At 44.8% G+C, this 19,147-nt stretch overlaps 1 protein-coding gene across 1 annotated transcript in view; it reads right to left on the reverse strand.

Moving 5' to 3' along the window:
* Nucleotides 1–858: 858 nt before the first annotated feature.
* Nucleotides 859–19,147, reverse strand: part of LOC139057871 (uncharacterized) — a 48,748-nt gene continuing 30,459 nt past the window's right edge. The window contains exons 4-6 of the mRNA XM_070536659.1: nucleotides 7,528–7,891; nucleotides 5,908–6,964; nucleotides 859–995 (exon numbers count right to left, since the gene is read on the reverse strand). Coding sequence (XP_070392760.1) covers nucleotides 5,949–6,964; nucleotides 7,528–7,891 — 1,380 coding nt within the window. The 3' untranslated portion in view covers nucleotides 859–995; nucleotides 5,908–5,948. The remainder of the gene's footprint in view (nucleotides 996–5,907; nucleotides 6,965–7,527; nucleotides 7,892–19,147) is intronic.

Here is a 19,147-nt window from a genome sequence, read left to right on the forward strand (position 1 = left end):
TGCTTTGGCTCTTTTTGTAGGTGTCATTTTTGCCAGTGGAATAAATATGCTTTACTATCAATCTTGTGCTGCACTCCTTGAATTTTGCAGGAGTATGCGGAATTTTATGCTTTCAACGCAAACGAAACCTCAGTTTCAAGCTTCGAGCTCTTGTTCTTGACTTAAACAGTGACGATGAAGATATAATTAATTTTATTCTCGGACTGCTGCTTGTGAAAGAGTAGAGGAGACTCCATTATGAATTAGGAGCATTCACCAAACGTTTTACTCATTACTACAGTGTCTTTGTATGTTATATCCAACTTATATTTAAAAATCTGGCTATAGAAACAGACATTAATTGAACAAAAAATAACAAGGTGTGCCATATCAGTACTTAATTTCACTACTTAGCTTCTATGCTTATGTCTTTAGGGCTTTTCTTCGTCGCAGAATTAAAGCCGATCAGGGTACGCACCAACGTACATAAGGTATAAAGCTTGAATCCAGTCCCATTTTCGAGATACCATTCCCAGAATGCGCCACAATACTCGCCCTCATTACAAGAATTTCATTTCTAAAAAATGAAGAGCTGCAGTTGTTCCCTGAGAGAAAGAAAAGAAAAAGAAAAAATAAATGGCAGGGATGCTGTAGCCCTTGAAGATTTTGGCTACTACAAGTTGTGGAAGCTGAAAAGGTGGATAGAAAGGAGGCAGAGTGATATAAACCTGATAGCTGACGTACGTCTGAAATAAAGACCGTGAATGGTTAATTAAAAATGGTTACAACAGCCTTGAATTTCACATTGACGCTTTTTATTATGAAAACCCCAATGACAACATGAGATAAAAGAACACGCACACATGATTTACGAGAGGATGTTTCTGGGAGTTGGGTAGGTACAGATGAAGTAACCGTAAAGTGGAATGTATGCTTGAGGTATCGTTGCTGATGGCACAGTCGAACTCCTGGCCGAGGTACGTGGCCCATCTGGATTGTGGGCCGCGGCTGGTCATCTGAATGTAAGAAAGCCAAACCAAATGTTTACGCACAGTTTCTCGGTGCCCACAAATACATGTATACAACTCGTCTGGAATCATGCCAGCACATTTTCTGCGGCATGCACTGTTAGGTTCTTGACCTTGGCAGGTTCACTGCATTCGATGCACTTTCTTAAGTAACTGCTCGAGCGTGTACTTGTTTCTGTTCATTCTGTCTTTACTTACGCTGTTAGTGAACTGACATTTCACCCATCTTTCAGATGGAGCAGCATATGGGAGCAGTAACCGGAAGAATAAGTCCTGGTCAATGTTGTGTCGTGCCTAGTTTTGTGTTCAACATGTCCATATCACAGTAGAGATACCATACTGGTGGTTTAATAATATTCACCATAGTAAAAAAAAACAGAAATGGTGTTTTCCAGTGTATTATTTCATGCAAAAGATACATTACATTCAAAATTTTAATTGGCTACCCTGTGTTTTTTTGTATTTTCTTGTTCTTTTTTTGGCAAAGTTTCCTTTGTCCTATGCTGAGGGTTAAGCTATGACTGAGGAGCTGGCTAAACGAAGAAACGGCAAATGACTGCAGCCGCCATCGCCAGTGGTGTAGCGGAAAGAATGGACGGACAGACACAGTAAACCAAGTTTTAGTGGTATAACTGATGTTGGGATAAAAAAAAAGAGGATTACCGAGAAACAACAAGTGCGCGTGAATGAACAAATATATTTCCCAACACTTTCGAGCACATGTCAACTTTTGCGATTATGCAAAATACACTTAGACAACTTTCAAGTACATATCCGAAGGAACTACGCCGCGGCCTCGACTGACGTACGGACATGTCGAGAGCTCAAACGGCCCGTCACAGCTATCGCTTTTAGACTAATTGCTGATTAGCCAGGTAACGTGTAGTAAAATGTTTTTTTATGGGGGGGGGGACACAAGACGTGATAACAGATTGATTTAACGCCCAGTAACAAGCTAGGTGGCAGCGCTAGAAAATTTGTCGACGACGAGCGAAATCAGCTATCACAAGTATGAATGCAAGAAAGGAGCATGAATATCGGGGTGGTGCACCATATAGACAGCTTAGCAATGTTATGCGCAAAATTCAACAGCTGCAGTACTTATTCTGAGGAGGCCTGGGAAAGTATGCAAAACGTGATCTTCTGATAAAGAAAAAAGAAAAGTGATGCGTAGAAACACAAAGAATGGGTGGTGCATATGAAAGGAAATATAAAGAAGATCGCCAGAATAAAATTTGATCGTCTGCTCCACACTGGAGAAAAGGACAAGGGCTTCAATATTAAAAATTAATCAAAATAAATGAAAGAAACATTTAACGTACCGGATCAAAAAGAAAAAAAAAGGCTTTAGTGCTTTAGTCTTGTATTAATGTAAGGTAATTTAGATGCATGCGCTATGTCATGTTATTTAGGGAAATATTTCGTTCAACGACTTGAGAGCACAAACTGGTGTTACCCTACAGCACAGGTCAAGCTTGGCTTGTGGCATAAGTCAAGGTAACTTGTGTGTCAGAACTTAAACCACTCGGCTTGAATCTTAAACCTCGTGTAATTATGTTTACTAGACAATAAGCCCTTTGTCTGCGCGACTTACTACATTGTCCAAACTGCGCCATTGTCCGGATGCAACAATCATGGACAGTAGCTGTTCCTCACATTCAAGAATGGTGAGCAGCAGCTCTGTCCAATGAGAAACAGGTCTTACGAAACAACAGCTGTGCAAGTACACCCGCTGTATATTCCTTTATTTGTAAAGCAACAAGCCTCATTTCTCCAATTCACCACCGCTGAACGCCACTTTTGCCAGCGGGGCCCACTCTGAGTCACCGCATAATAGAGCTTTCTACTACTTCCTTTCCTACCGATATTAGAAACCTCTAAAGCTCGCCTTTGCACAAACTTTTTCTGATTGCGCAACGAACGTATAGTTATGCTCATTATTCATACTAATTTAGCGCTAAGGACGTATTGGTAAAAACCGAATAACATTCGCTGTGGGCTTCCTTTAATGACCATTATCAACCCCTCCAGAAATTTGGTTTTACTCAAGGAATTATAGGCTGATAGTCCAGAGAACCTTCTACTGCAAAGAGTTTCTCGAAGGAATTTCGCAGTAACTAAGATACATAGAGCCAATGTATAGCCTTCAGGCAATGATTAGAAGACGGCAGCAACACTCTGCCGCAGTAGCCACACTCTCCTGTTGCCTCAAACAGTGTGACCAAGTGACATTCTCTCTTCCATTCTCACATATTGGCCCATATGGTACACATTCTCTTCTCTCCCAAGCTTTTCTTTTTTTGTCATCGGTTATTTCCTTGTTGCGCGGAGCATTTACTGGTATTTGCACGAGATTTCTACGCGAATCTGCAATTTCCTTGCGATACTGCTTGCCGTTTGTGCAATGCCATGGATGAGAGGTAATCTCACTGGCGGCCCAAGTTCGTCCAAGAAGAGCTTTTGTTTGAATTCTCGGCTGTTTCTTTTTTTGCCGCGTACATCGGTGCAATACCTTTGCCGGCGCGATCACTACAGCGTGATCTAGGTCACACGCTTGTCTATTTACGACGACCAAACAAATATAGTAAGAGGCCCTTTAAAGATACGAGTATGTTTTCAACTTTGTAAAACCCCATATGTTGCTTTGTGCAATGTGTGGATTTGGAAATGCTGCCTCATAATGCTGCACGCAGGCGGGATGAATATAAAAGTGCACTAAGGCAGAATTTAGACTCCACAACGGTAATGGAAAATAGCATTGAAGTACATTGCTGTCCTATAGGCACGATTCCGCATGGATTTGGTTCGCAAGATGTACGCCCTTTGAAAAGTGCGAGTGCATGACAGGCTCAAGCTAAGAAATAATATGGGGCACATGTAAAAAAGGAAAAAAAATTTTCTTCTGCTTTCGAGATGGGCATATTAAGCATGATAGCACACGACCACGAGCGCTTTTCCGACAGAACTTTGCGGCACTGGTATTCACTGCGTCACCAGGGCCAGCTGACTAGTTTTTCAGTAATGTAGTGTTTACGTAGTGCGAATTTCTTTCTTTTTTTACGAAGATTTTCACTTGGATTGATAGCTGTGTAAAATAACTGCTGAAGCGAGCGGGGGCAGACAAATAGTCGCTTTGCCCCCAAAAATGTGCCTTTCTCCAATAAGACGCGAAAGCTGCGCCTACGAGTATGTATGTGCCCATCATAAGATTTTCACGGTCCAAGAAGTTTCTATACACTGCTACTTATGTTCTTGCGCTGACATAACTTCTCTGCAGTGAGTTTCATAAGCGCGCGACAAAATAATCAAGGTTAAATGGAGGCTTCTATACTGGTTTCTTGTTCCTTTCCTCTGTCATCAAATTTCTTTCTTTTTTTTTGCTTTCACCTGTTTGGCATCATCAGTGTATCCGCTGGTGCCTGTTCTTGTTGAGATGATATTTCATGTGTTTGAAAATTTCGTGCCATGCTCGATGCCACCTGCTCCTTCTCGCTCAGGATTGCGCGTGTCTTCTTACAAAGCCATTTTCTTTTTACTAAGCTCTCTCACGTGATGGTATTTTTTCATTCTTTTTCTTTTTCGACTCATAATTTTCAGAGCCCATAACAAAAACGTCTTACACTATAATTGTTTGTAAGATAAATTTTCAGCCATTCCTTATGCGTGACACTAATTATTAGCGAAGCAATGACAAATATCACTTACAAGTGATAAGCTTTGTGAATTCGGCTCCGGTTATTTTGATCCCCTGTTGAGACTAAACGCGAGAAGCGGGCTCAATCATAAATTCTACCCTGACAAGAGCGACCTAAGGAAGACCGAGCGCGGAGTACCCAAAACATTCCCTGTGCATATATTTTTTTTTTCATTTCACGTCTCGACTGGCAGCTACAGCACCTGAACAGCATGGCGGCCACGTTATCATGAGGGCGGAATGCAAAAGTTCTCGTGTATTGGACATTGCGTTGACGTTGAAAATTCCCAGACGCTCAGAAATAACCCGAAGCCGTCATACCAATTTCACATAGCCCCTCGGTTTACAGCTTTTTGCGCACAAGACGATGACAGAGAAGAGGTTAAGACATGTGAGCGCCACAGCGACATCTGTTGGAAGCCTGCGCTCGTGTGTCTTTGTTTCTTCCCTATTCTCGTCTTGTGCGCAAAAAGCTGCATTTATGTCTTACCAACATACGAAAACAGTCACCTTAGTGACCCTCTGTTTATGTTAAACTGACTCAATTAATTCCTCAACTCCAGTCTAGCAAGTGGTTTAGCAGACATTATGAAAATATGTCTTTATTTGCACGTAAAATTATTATTATTATTATTATTATTATTATTATTATTATTATTATTATTATTATTATTATTATTATTATTATTATTATTATTATTATTATTATTATTATTATTATTATTATTATTATTATTATTATTGAGAGATGCGATGCCTTCAGACAAACGATCGCTCTAGGAAGGCAGGCCATTTTGTTGGAGCACCACACGTCATTAGGGAACTTAACAGATGGATGCCCACTCCGAAGTAATTATCCACTTATGAGAGCAAATAGTTGGGCTACTTGGTTGAAATGCATACTGAAAAAGTTTGCGCGGAGACACGAGGAAAATGCCGAGAATAAACTTCAGTTGTGAGTTAGCGCTCGTTCCTCTCTTTTCTCGGCATTGTCCTCGTGTCTCCGCGGAAACTTGTTCAGTATGTGATTATCTTCTGTAACTGCATATAAAGTCGAAAGTCAATTTCACCCGACCATAAAGGTGCCTAAAGTGGAAAGAAGCGCTAATTAGTATTATCTTAAAGAGAAGTGCTCAAGGTAACTTTCTCTACGTCGCTATGGTATCCCGCCACCTCAAGAATTCCGTTATGTATTTGGACTCTTACGGTGAGGTCTTGCATTCAAAGCAGCGTTCTGGTTCCGGTGCCTACCACCAACCACCGCCGCCCCCGCCTGCAGCCGTCCTGCCTGCAGGTTGCCAGCCTCCTCCGAGGCCGCCACCAGGAGCCTGCCACCCGCCAGCATTGCGGCCGCCGCCGGTCTGCCAGCCAGCACCGCTGTTGTCGCTGACAGAAGCGGGCCATCCTGCGCCTCCTCCGCCAAGGGTTGCTCGCCACACCGCACCAGCAGCAGCGCTGGCAACCGTACCATGGCTGACCGCAGCTGCACCACCGAAGCTGCTCAGTGCTCCGTGGCCGCCACCGTGGCTGCCATGGCCCCCGCTGGCGGAGGCTCCGTCGGTGCGGATAACAATTATGCTTTCGGGAGCGCCACCGGCAGAAGCTCCGTGGTGACCACTACTGCCATGGCCACCTCCGTGAGCACCAGTACTTCCTCCGTGGCCGCTGTGTGCTCCTCCGAGGCCACCCGAAGCGCCACCACCGTGAGCACTGGCACCACCCTGTCCACCTCCATGACTGCCACCATGGCCGCTGCCACTCGAAGCACTGCTCAGAGTCTTGATGATGTACACGTGCTTCGTGACGCCACCCGCTGCTCCACCGCCAGCCTTGCCACCGTGTCCGCCTCCACCACCGGCTTGCCACCCACCACTTGAGCCACTGGGCCATCCTCCGGAGCCACCACTGGGCCATCCTCCCGAGCCACCACTGTTGCTTCCACCGTTGGGCCATCCGGTAGAGCCGCCACCACCGCCGCCGCTGGACCACCCGCCAGAGCCTCCGCCAGCTTGCCAGCTCGAGCCACTTGCACCGCCACCAGTCTGCCATCCCGCGCCTCCACCGGTTTGCCAACCAGTGCCGCCAGAGCCATCACCGGCTTGCCAGCTAGAGCCGCCAGAACCACCACCAGCTTGCCATCCTCCGTGGCCACCTCCTTGGCCGGATTTTCCCCCGCCTCCGTGTCCAGCAGCACCGGTTGTTGTGACAGTGCGGATTATATAAATGTGCTTTGTACCATCGCCACCGCTACTGCCATGGCCACCTGGGTAAAAAATTTACTGATTGCAAAATTTCTTCACGCCTCGTCAACGTTACTGTTGATTCATCTCACGACGTACAGCTTGTGATCCTCAATGTAAACAAAATAAAGCATTTATCACACATCCATTTATCTTCCGTTCAGTACAGAGATACGTAATATGCGAAGTAAAGTTTTGGTGGAAGCTTGTGTGTGCAAAAGTAGCGCCACTGAGCCCTTTATCCCTTAAGTGGTAAGCACCACCAGATTATACCATGTATAGAAAGGCTGCACTGACGTAGCTCATAACGCGTGTCAAATTATTGCTACCGAATACTTGGCGGAGGGCTAGTTGGTTGCATATAACTAAATTTGTTGCAAGAACAACGAAAGGATAAGACTGGAGCAAGTACACAAATGTTATGTATACTGTGTGTACTCGCTCTAACCTAGCCCTGTCGTTTGTTTTGCTCACAAATTTAGGTAAAGTATTGTGTACATGGGTGGATAATTACAAAATAATTTCACACGCATGAAATACAATGGTAACCTCTGACCTTGTGAGTAAATTGCAAATGGCGACTTACTATTGCCACCGGCGGCACCAAGGCCCCCTCCCTGCCAGCCACCGGCTCCGGCTCCACCTTGTGGTTGCCAGCCGCCGCCACCTCCTCCGCCCTGTGGTTGCCACCCAGCGCCCCCGGAACCGCCGGCGCCGCCGCCTCCTCCACCCGGGGCTTGCCAGCCGCCACCGCCGCCGCCAGATCCAGAGTCACCGCCCTGCGGTTGCCACCCGCCACCGGACGAACCTCCCTTTCCTCCACCACCGGCTTCTGGCTGCCATCCCGAGCCTCCTCCACCGGAGTCGCCTGCGGCATCTCCGCTGCTAGGGCCACCGTAACCTCCAAGGCTACCGGCTAGCGTGAGCCCGATCAGGGATGCTATCAATATCTGCCAGTATGGGGAAAGAAAGAAAACAGAATGTGCACAGAACCATGAGCCTCCAAACTGGAGCATCTGGTGATGATATCTAAGCATGCAGGCAAACGTTTACCTTTTGGGAATTTTGGTATACAGTATTATAAGCTTCGCAATTAGGCGCTGTAGGAAATTGTGCCAGTTACTGAAATTTCTAGTAGCGTTCTGCAGTGTGGTTGGTATCCAATGGTATTTGTTCTGATCTCGATGAAACTAGTCGGCACCTTCACATTTCCTTTGTTAGGTACCATGTTCTTCTCTGGATAATTATGAAAGCAGACTTATTTGAAATTAATTCCGCAATTGGACATTCACGGCCACGTGATTGTTAGTAACTGCCTCTAGACTAAGTCGTTCGGTATGGCGTATGGACCACAGCTGCTAATCTTATTGAGTTTGAAAGATCTGTATGAAAGAAATTTTGCAATAAACAAATTAACTTCGAACAGGCCATCTTGGCTATTGTTTCTTTAGCTGACTCATATAGCATGGTGGAATAGCATAGCGCAACGACTCACGTCTGTTGCGTGATATTTCCGGTTAAGGCAAGTTCTCGGAAAACCTAGCTATTAAACGCTCCTGCGTTGAACCATGGTTGTACAGTAGCACCTGGAGGTCATAACTATATCTAGACTATACATATAACGTTATATCTTGGTTCTTGAGTCCCAGTTGAATCATTATATAGTTTGCTTCTTACAGATTTTCTATTGGTTCATAACGCCGGGAAGGCTTGCATGTTCTTCTAGAAGCGTATTCCACTTTAAAAGGCCCTAGTACATGGCAGAATTCGCAGCACACATAGTATCGAGACTGTTGTTGCCGAAACAACAGGGTATAATTCTGACCTGGATAAAATGAACTTTGACATTGCATTCGGCGTATCTTCTATTTGATGGCGTCCCATCGAGGGCTGTTTGATGATCTTTCGGGATCCCATTGCTCTAGTCACCGGGGGGGTCGTACATCATTAGGGAGGATAGCCCGACAACTCTGCATGATCACTGCTTCCTCTTTCTATTCCTTTCTTCGCGAAACACGGCCCACAGAAATGGCGCATTCCATAATCGTAGGGTACTTTCATTGTTCGCTGTGTTTTGAAGATTGCTGCCCGTCAGAACGCTTCGTGAGCAGTTCAGCAGTTCCTGGATTTATTCATCAGATGGTTAAGTTATGGATTCTAGCCGATATCCAAGAAATCTTACAGCTGTTTTTGCAACTCCACATTCCTATAAGCATAAAGTTTCGGTGCTTGCTAAAGATATCCAAAATGGACTCCTGCCTTCCTTCTTTTATATCTCTTCATATCTTGCCTGCATGAACCAAGATATGATTTTTAACGGAAGGTAAGGATGTAAAAAAATATTAGAATTGATATGGTACTGCCCCATTTTAGCAGCCTATCTGTAAAAACGGATCTTACAGAGAAGATAATCTCGAAGTATTGACACAACAAAGCTCTCGTATTGCTGCTTTTAATTTGTGTTGCCTCTTGGGAGTTTGTGATCGCCACCGTGTCCCGTGCGGAAACGCATATGTGGAAGCTCTAGGCGAAATTGCGACAAACTTCATAAGCGGGGTTCGCCGAAAGAAACACAAAAATACGTTGTCTCAAACATTCTCAACACTGCTGCCAAACATTATGGCTCAAAGCAGCAAAGGATGAAGAAGAAACACCGAGCAAGAATATGCATTAGTTTAAACTGCTTAAAACCTACCCTTTTTGTAAACACTTTTTTACACTCTTTTGTTCTTACTTTTGCGGAAATGCTTATTAATAATATAAATGCTTATAGTAGGATGTTATTTTTGCATTACTCTTGTCAACTTACAACAGTTTTTTGGTTGACATGTTACAGTCAGCAAGGACTACTGATTTAACTCTGACGACTGGCTTAGAGTAGAAGTTGCATGAACGGTCAGTTGAGTTTTTTTTTATCTTTGTTGCATTGACAATTGTTACTATCACGTTTCGTGAATTTATGTAAGCGGCTTGTATACATGCAGGAAAGGTACCACAATGTTATGTAGAAGAAGCACGTTAGCACTCAGTGCGGCGATAAAGCCATGCATACGCAATAAAAATGTCGGGGCTCACGTATAGCTTTGAGCCACCTTCGAGCATCGAAATAATGGAAGGTGCAAAACACAGTGTGATTTTTATTGCTTGGGAGAGCTTGAAATATGCTAACCTGTGATAACGTATATATATATATATATATATATATATATATATATATATATATATATATATATATATATATATATATATATATATATATATATATATATATATATATATATATCCCGGCCGGGCCAGCCACATTCCCACTGGTCGATATGCGCAACCGCCCGTGAATCGTGCCTTGGGGCCACGTTATAGATCCCCTGGTGGTCAAAATTAATATGGAGTCTCCCCACTATGGCGTGCTTCATAGTCAAATTGTTGTTTTTGTACGTGAAAACCCCAGAATTCAATTCAATTCACTAACTATGGCGTTTTAAGTCAGTTGTCATCCCTCATATAGGTAGACGTCAAAACTTTTGTCAAACCGTTGTCCGCAGCGCGCCGCAAAGGGTCAGACCTTGCGTCGCACCACGAACAATCGTCTGTTTCACAGTAACTTAGAATGACTAACTTACTTTAGGATGGTGAGTTGTGCCGGACACAAAGAAAGAATTCATATGCAAAATTCTTATGCGATGATGAATATGGACTTGTGCGTATACTCCAGAGAAGCTAGACGCACTGGAAAACTTCACACGGACAAAACATTTCTTGCTGACACTACAGCTGCTTTTTAGGTCTTGTGTAATCAATGTTTCTGGAGCTAATCGAAGACATGTCTTCGTCATGGAAGGTAATGCTTCCTTCTTTCAACTACCTTGTCATGTCCTTTTAAATGCTTGAAGAAAAGCGCTACACAGCTGATTCTACGCAGTTGCCAAACGCTGTTCAGGGGAGAGAGGGAAGGAAACACCTGTGTGAAAAACAATAAATCGAAGCAGATGCTCCGAGGCCCGCGCAAGAGCTGCCAGCAGATAAATTATGGGGTTGGTCCTGGTGTTCCTTAACGATCGTTTTCGCGATAGGAGTTTACATGAGCCGCCTCTGCAAGCGCCGGACCACGATGCTCATGGGCTCCCCCGTCCCCCAGCTCTACAGCCACAGTGCCCAATACCCGACTTTTACGAGTGCGTTCACGTGCGCAGCCACTTACCAGCGACTTCATGGCTGCTCGAGATCCGTGAGCTGTGCGCGCAGGAGCGAGCTTGTCCGCGTTCCTCGTGCACGGCTTTCTCGACTCAACGTTGTCCTGATCTAGGGGGGTCCCGTACTTTTATACGAGTGGCCCGGAGGAGGGACAAACAGTGCACCTTAGCGGGCCCCCCGTACCTCGCGGAACTCTCACACCTGCGCTTCATTTCTGCTTTCCCCGCTTTCAAGATAATAATAAAAGACAGCGAGACTGGTCGGAAGGAGAGGAAAGCGGCAGGAAGGAAGAAAGAGAAAACGAAGAGAAAGTGGCACGCTCCAGAAGCGCTGTCGTCCGCTGCCTTGTGCCCAGGAGGCGCGAGGGGCCTGGCTAAAAGGTGAAGTCCTCCGAGGGGTCACACACCCACAACTAGTGTCAAGCAGCAGTTCGATCGAAAGGGAAACGGGCGAGCGGAAATGCCATGGGCGTCCCTTGCGGCCAGGGGAGGTGCATGCCGACGGCGAGGGCATGCTTCAAGATAGTAACGAGCGGACGGACCGCCGCGCGCGTCGGCACGCAGGCAAAACACGGCCGTGCGCTTCCTTTGTTGCGCGCGGCGAGGGATGCTCCACGACTTCCTCGGCTTAGCTCCTCGTTCTTCGCACTCCGCAATGTTTCAGCGCCCGAGGCTGCTTGATCTCGACGCTTTCACTTTGACTGGCCCTTTCACTTCCAAATCACCGTCTTTGGTCTGCAGAGTCATGTCCAGAGTCAAAGGCGCCTCACAATGGACTCAATGAGAGCTAGGACACAAGTGCGGTGCGAATATCGGTTCCTCTTTTTATTTACGGTGTTTCCTTTCTTCTCACTGTTCACGAATTCTTTTATGATGCGCCAAGTGTAACCCCCGGCTAGCGCATGTTTTTCCATGATCTCTCCAAGTTCAGGTTCGGGCTTAAATAGGCGCATCTTCCTCTTTCTAATTTTTGCAGCGTTTTATTGTTCAGTGGGGGGTCGAATAAAGCGTCGGAAGAACATGCGAAAATTCGTCGAGTACGCTTGTGTGGACTTCCTCTAGGCAGCAAAATATTTTCTATTAGTAAGGTATTTTTGTTTACTGGTTGGTTCAGAGCAGTTAGGCCAGGCTACAAAGGTTGTAAGGTGGCAAACAAATTTTACTTCAAGAATAAGCCCGCTCCGATGTGTGATGCAATCAAGGAGATCGCCGCTGTCAGAACCCGCATGATCTCTAAATATGGTTTGAATATTATTTTCAACTTCGTATATACCTCTTTCAAAGCGCATTCAAATGACGAGTCCAACATGCCAAATATTTCACTTGAAATACAGCCAACGTCTTGTGACCACATGACTGAATTTTAAACAATACCTTAGTTGTTTGTTTCTTCCTTACAATAGCGTTACTTGGAGCAATAAAATAACCATTATTTAGGTCATATTATTCGTATTCATCTCAAAGAATGCCCCTTGCTGTGAAAAATGTGAAAGCATGAACTTCTATGAAAAATATCATGTTTATATTTAAAAATGCCAGTTTTTCATCATACAATTAGAAAAGTCGCAAAAAATTTGCGATAATACCGTTATGAAAAAAGTCCAAGCAACTAACAAAAGCTTTAGAAAAGCTTAACGCTGCTTCATTGGCGTCGTAAGTTTAACACGAAGGGTTTCGCATGCACTTCGGAAAAAACTGCAGCCCGCCATCTATCTGGTCGCTTCAGCCAAGCTAGACCTGCGTTTCCGCTTTCCAATCACTCCATTCCTGCCGTCGGAATCACCAGCTCACGGTACATATTTTCTTATTTAAGGTCAGTGCCCGAATTCACAGAAACGTCTTGCGCTAGAACTGTTCGAAACAGTAGATGCCTGCCAGTCCTGGTGTCGTACATATTTGCGAACGTGGACGGCCATTGATAAACATTCATTACGAACGAAAATATTTAGGAATTCGGCCCCGGATATACAGGGTGTGCCCCGTAACTTGAGCCAAACATTAAAATATGCAAATGCAACGTAGTTGTGCAAAAGCAAGGTAATGTTGTGTGCCGTCTCTTGGAGATACTCCTCCAACTTCCCAAATATTATAATTATATGAAAAGCGTCCCTGAGAAAATTGTGGAGCGATATGAGTAACTCCCGATACAGCTTTATGTTGTTCAATGCGTGCTACATAAAAGTGTTTTTCCAAGCGTGAAGGTAGCTCGCAAGTACACGCAATATTGCCGAGCGACTGGCCACTCGAGGCACTTTGCGTGCAATCGCGGGCCTATTTTACGCTAGGAAAAATACTTTTACGCTAGACTACAGCAGAGCCCCGAGGGGTTGGTGGTCTCTGACCTCAAACCAGTAAGCTACGTTCTCGCGGGCCCCTGAATTTCCTTATTGAAAACATACGTATATCGAAACGGGGGCTTTTTTTTAAGTTAGGTAAATATAACTAGCATTAATTCGGTAATTTCGCTACTGCCTGTTTTAATTCCCTGCCTGCAGTCTCCAATACAGTAATGATGGAAATGAACCAATGGCCGACTGCCGGAAATAATTATTCTCGGGCCATAACACGAATTCGGTATCATTGACCAATATGAGCAGACGTAATCTGTGCAGTCATGTCTTTGGGAAGGGGAAGACGGTAAGAGATTCATCAAGTCACCATATGTTGCAGGGAGTTGTGCTAGCAACGAATGCAAAAGAAGCAACAAGTTTCAGACGCATACGGTCAAACAGGCAAAGGAAGGAAGAACAAGACAAACGGCAGCCATTTTTTTTATTTCGTTAAAAATGTCCGACCCACCACTATAGTGGATCGGACATTTTTAACGAAATAGTGTCTATCGCATTGTGCTGCTAAGCACGAAGTCGTGGGATCAAGTCATGGCCACGGCGGTCACCTTTTGATGGGGGCAAAATGCAAAAACGCCCGTGTTTCGCTCATTCGGAGCATGTTAAAGAAACCCTGGTGGACAAAATTCATCCGGAGTACCCTACTACAGCGTGCCTCATAGTAAGATTGTGGTTTCGGCACAACAAGCCCTCGAACTTATTTTTTTTAATACCTAATCCCTTGTTCCTCGTTCGTATGCGTGTCAGTGTGACGTGAGTCTGCTTATGTCAGGTGGACAAAATATGGCGTCAATCATAGCCGTCATGCAGACATGCGACAGTAATCATACACGAGAATCGCGCGAATTTCGATGAAATGCCTGGTCCATAACATACACTCAGTGACAAATGTGAGTTTCATTTCACGTTTTTTTTTCTTTTTGCTAACCATAATAAGGACGTGGTTCTGGTGTGGGCAGGGTTTGATGCTGCGGCTGCTTTGATTTATGTGGGACACGCAGCGTAAATCAAAGTGAGTCACCGGGACTCCGGCATGGGTGTGACAACAAGTCGGATATAAATGGCGACAGAACCGTCCAGCGTAGACAGCTCGCCTTTGGTTGCATTTTTTCGTCAAGGAAGTCTTCCATCACAGCTGCCCGTGGAGCCTATATTACACGCTTTGGATCAGTTATGCGTCGTTATCTCATCAGTGAAAGTGGCCTCCCGCGGCCAGGAAGCGCTGTCGCATTTGTTGACACCCGACCCGCGCGCAGATTCTCACCACCTTCAACCCGCTCGCGCCAGCTTCGTGAGCGTGAGCCATCCTTCTTCCCTATCGGAGCACGACGACGCGTCTTTCATGCAGCCGACACTTTCCTTTGAAGCAGCTGCAGGCGAGGCGTGTGGCACGTGTATCCGTCTTCTTCGGTGCCTTTCCTTCTCTCTGCACCTCGTACGTCTCTGGCGTCGCCAAGTGGAACGTGCGATCTCTCTGCAGATTCCAGTGACGTGGGTACGCACGACTTCGCGAGAGAAAATTTATGAGCGCATCTACTTGCTATTTAGGCAAGCCGTGTGACAAATTCTGATTTATGTAACTACCTGAAGCTGTACATCAGGAAAGTAAGGTGTTTGGTTTTAGGTCTTCTGTCAGTTCATGAGGGACACGGAATCACATGTTCAACAAAACTGCCTAGTGCACCAATTATTTTTCCTACTGTTGTGTGAATCTATTACATATATTTCAGCAACACGGTAATACGTGTTTCTTGTGTCTGCGTAGGTATCTTCCTTGCGATCTCGTCGATTTTATTAATTTGGTTCGAAAGACGGAATGAAGCGTACATGTCATTCATCGGTATACAAGGTGGGAAAACTTGAACCGTCAAAGCAAATTCTCAGGTGATAGCAATATTCAGGCGATGGCACATGTTTTGGAAAATTTCATTGACCACGAGGAGAGTATATCATTGGGATTATCAAGGTATTCATATACATGTACAAATAATAGTGAGCATGGACATATCAAGCAAGCTTGTTCAGACTGCCTACTATTGATGGGCCCCCTGCGTCATATACTACCCATCGCAACTTCTACACCACTGCAGGTGCGAGCCTAATAAACGAAGAGGTTTGGAGCTAGAGTCGTGATTGTCGGACACAATTTATTTTTTTTTCTTTCTCCTGCGAACGTGGGCCCATATTCACAAGGAGCTCTTACGCTGCAATAATTCGCAAGATCAAATTCCCGCAAATTACGGTGCTGGACATAATATTAGCGAAGACAAAGAGCACTTACTAACGAGAACATTTGTGAAGTCGACGACAGAAGGTTGTTACTCTAGAATTGTTCATAAAGCTAACTCCAGCTGATCTTGACGCTGGACATAACTTTAGCGAAGGTGGCCAGCGAATGGCAAAGTACTTACTAACAATAAGCTTTGTAAATTCGAGCCCTGGGTGCGTATTCACAAAAAATCTCTTATGCTAGAATTGTTTATAAAATGGAAAATTTCAGCCAATCCCAATGGCGGGAATATTATTAGCGAAAGCTGCCTGCCAATGGGAAAAAGTGCTTAAGAAAAAAAAGCTTTGTGAATTCTACCCAAAGATTCTTTTTTTCCTAAGTGCGCTTTGCGTTTGGTCATCCGTGATCGCTAATGTCGAACATATGTCGAACATCAGGATTAGGATAAATTTTATCTTACAAATCATTCTAGCGTAAGTACTTTTGACGAATACCGGTTCTATTTGTGTAATTGACGAAAATTATTCCTATACTTCCTGGCAGTTGAGCTACGGTGAATTTATCTCGTTTTTCACTCTTAGTTTTAAACCATAAAGCTCAAGAACCTCTAAGTTCATGTCACAAGAAAAAGAGAGAACGCCGACCAATAAGGGCTGTTTAAATATTAGACGTTTTACCTTCCATACCAAACGAGGTGTCATCAAACCGTCGATTCCACCTCGACGAATGCGAACGATTAGGCAATGCAGACATCAAGTTACTGACAGCATTTGACAACATGGGTAAATCCCAAGTCGATGCCCTTGCGCCCCTTTTTATCGCACTTTGTGCCAAGTTTTGTCGAGCAGAGATAGCGTGAAAAACTGAATTGCTCTTTTGTTTAAACAGGTGTCGTTAAATTCAGAAGCGTTTCCAAAAGCGAAACGTAGGTGAGCTAACGCCAATATCCAATGATCCAGCCACTATTAGGCTGGGTAGGTAGGCATGGTACAAACTGGTTTACTGTGACAGCAGTTAAAGGAGCGCAACAGTTGCTTTCCTGCTTAGCGCGACCATCGTTTCCGTTCCTCCGTCGTCAGTTAACTTCCTCACCTCAGCTTAAACTTCGGCATACATCAAGAAAAACTAAACTTGACCCACCGCCGACTCAGGGAGTCAAACTTACACCACTGCGAAGTGGGAGGCAATGTGCGTTTGGCAACCGGATGCATTTACTGGTGAGATTTGGCACAGCACTCGGGTTTGGCAATGCTTACGCACTTTCATGCGCAATGATGACTGAGCATGGAATCGCGTCGGTGCATGAATTTCGGAAGCCACTGCCGGCAATACTGTAGCCCACGAATACGAAGTTGTGCTCCTAGCAGAGAAACTGCTTAGATGCCTCCATCCGCTGTGAGCGGCTGCTGCTGCCCCAGCAATTGAGTTCAGAGCCGGAGAAATCGCTGATGCATGCTGATTTCTCTCTTTATACCTGCTCACGCGACCAACATTGGCGACGAGTAGCCATTATTTAGTCCTCGTTGGCATAACTCTATCCTCCTAGTTCTGAGGACTTGTGTTTTTTGTGTTTTTAATGCAATTAATGTTATTTGAGAACTTCACTTAGTTTGCGGTATGGCCGTCGCTTTGTCCGCGCCTAACCGTTTTCCCACCAACTTGGGACACTGGGTAGTCTATCGTCTAAAGCCGCCGTGATTGCTCAGTCAGTATGGTGTTGGGCTGCTAAGCACGAGGTTGCAGGATCAAATGCCAGCCACGGCGGCCGTATTTCAGTGTGGGCGAAATCCGAAAACAGCCGTGTACTTAGATTTATTACGCGTAATGCGATTATGCGTAATGTGAAGACGCGGGATCTTTTCCCACCTGCGGCAAGTTGTTTCTTCATCCATTTTCATCGCCATTAATTTATCATTTCTTTAATTCAATTAGAAAGTACAAGTAATTTTCCCTATGTTGTCCTTGGTGTCTTTGTTTGTTGGCTTCTCATGATACGATTAATAAAAATCGGTCCCCTCGGTTAACACCCTTTTTTCTCGTTCCTACGTAACGAGGGTCTCGAATCCGGCAACATTGATGCCTTCAGGCAGCATGTGCGCGTTTATTGACCACTTGCGTTCACCCAGCGAGATCACGTACTCGAGAAGCCTGTGGCTTAAAGGATGTTCAAGATCCGCCGCCAAGATTTGTGAGTGGTGACGCTGGCTGACACTCCCATGGTTAGTTCTAGTAGTAACACACAAATACCCAAGAAAGTGGATGGTGAAACGGCGCCGCCGTAGCTCAATTGGTTAGAGCATCTCACGCGTAAAGCAAAGGCGTGGGACCTTTCCCCACGTGCGGCAAGTTGTTCTTTCATCCATTTTCATCGCCAATAATTTATCATTTCTTTAATTCAATTAGCAAGTACAACTAATTTCGCTATGTTGTCTTTGGTGTCTTTGTTGGCTTCTCATGATGCGATTAATAAAAATCGGGACCCTCGTTTAACCCTTTTTCTTCTCGTTTTAGACACATAGGGCAATTTACAAATTGCAGGTGGTGAAACTGCAAGGCATATCCAGTTCAAAAGAATTGTGTAGATGACACGATTTTTGAAATGTGCGCCATCAAACTTGCGGTAATAATATAATATATGGGGTTTTACGTGCCAAAACCACTTTCTGATTATGAGGCACGCCGTAGTGAGGGACTCCGGAAATTTTGACCACCTGGGGTTCTTTAACGTGCACCTAAATCTAAGTACACGGGTGTTTTCGCACTTCGCCCCCATCGAAATGCGGCCGCCGTGGCCGGGATTCGATCCCGCGACCTCGTGCTCAGCAGTCTAACACCATAGCCACTGAGCAACCGCGGCGGGTAAACTTGCAGTAAAAATGCATTGTCGTTCAGCTTACTTTCTTATCGAAACGTCATTTTATGCATTGAAGCACTAAAGTTAGAGGACCATCAACGCATTTTTTTTCGCAAAGTTTGAGAATTATTATCTCGAAGCTGTCATCCTCAGAATTTGTTCCAAGTGGATCAGCCTTGCGAGCTCCAAGGCTATAATTTGAAAATTTCGATATGTGCCGTAAGGTAATTAGTTAAAAATGATTAGTGAATCTTTGGTAATTAGTTGATTATGCATTTCAATTTATTGTGAAAGTAATGTCCCCATCTTCGAGTAGACCAGATCAAGGACTAGAATGGGGTTGTCGGCCACAAGCAATTTTTAAATAATTTTCGCAAGTGTTCGCTAAAACACCTGGTATAAAAGCACTTCACAAGTCAAGGATAAGAAGTTCATAAATGTAACTAGTCGGTCCGCTTTACTGCGCGTCGTAACATGTGAGAGTGGTCTGAATGCGCTATATTTATGGTCTATTGGTGCCGACTGGATGCTGAACCAATAGTACCGTGTTGCTCACAGGCTCGCAGGTTTTGTAGACGCAGCAT

This window comes from Dermacentor albipictus, chromosome 1, assembly GCF_038994185.2.
Source record: "Dermacentor albipictus isolate Rhodes 1998 colony chromosome 1, USDA_Dalb.pri_finalv2, whole genome shotgun sequence".
NCBI classification, from domain to species: domain Eukaryota; kingdom Metazoa; phylum Arthropoda; class Arachnida; order Ixodida; family Ixodidae; genus Dermacentor; species Dermacentor albipictus.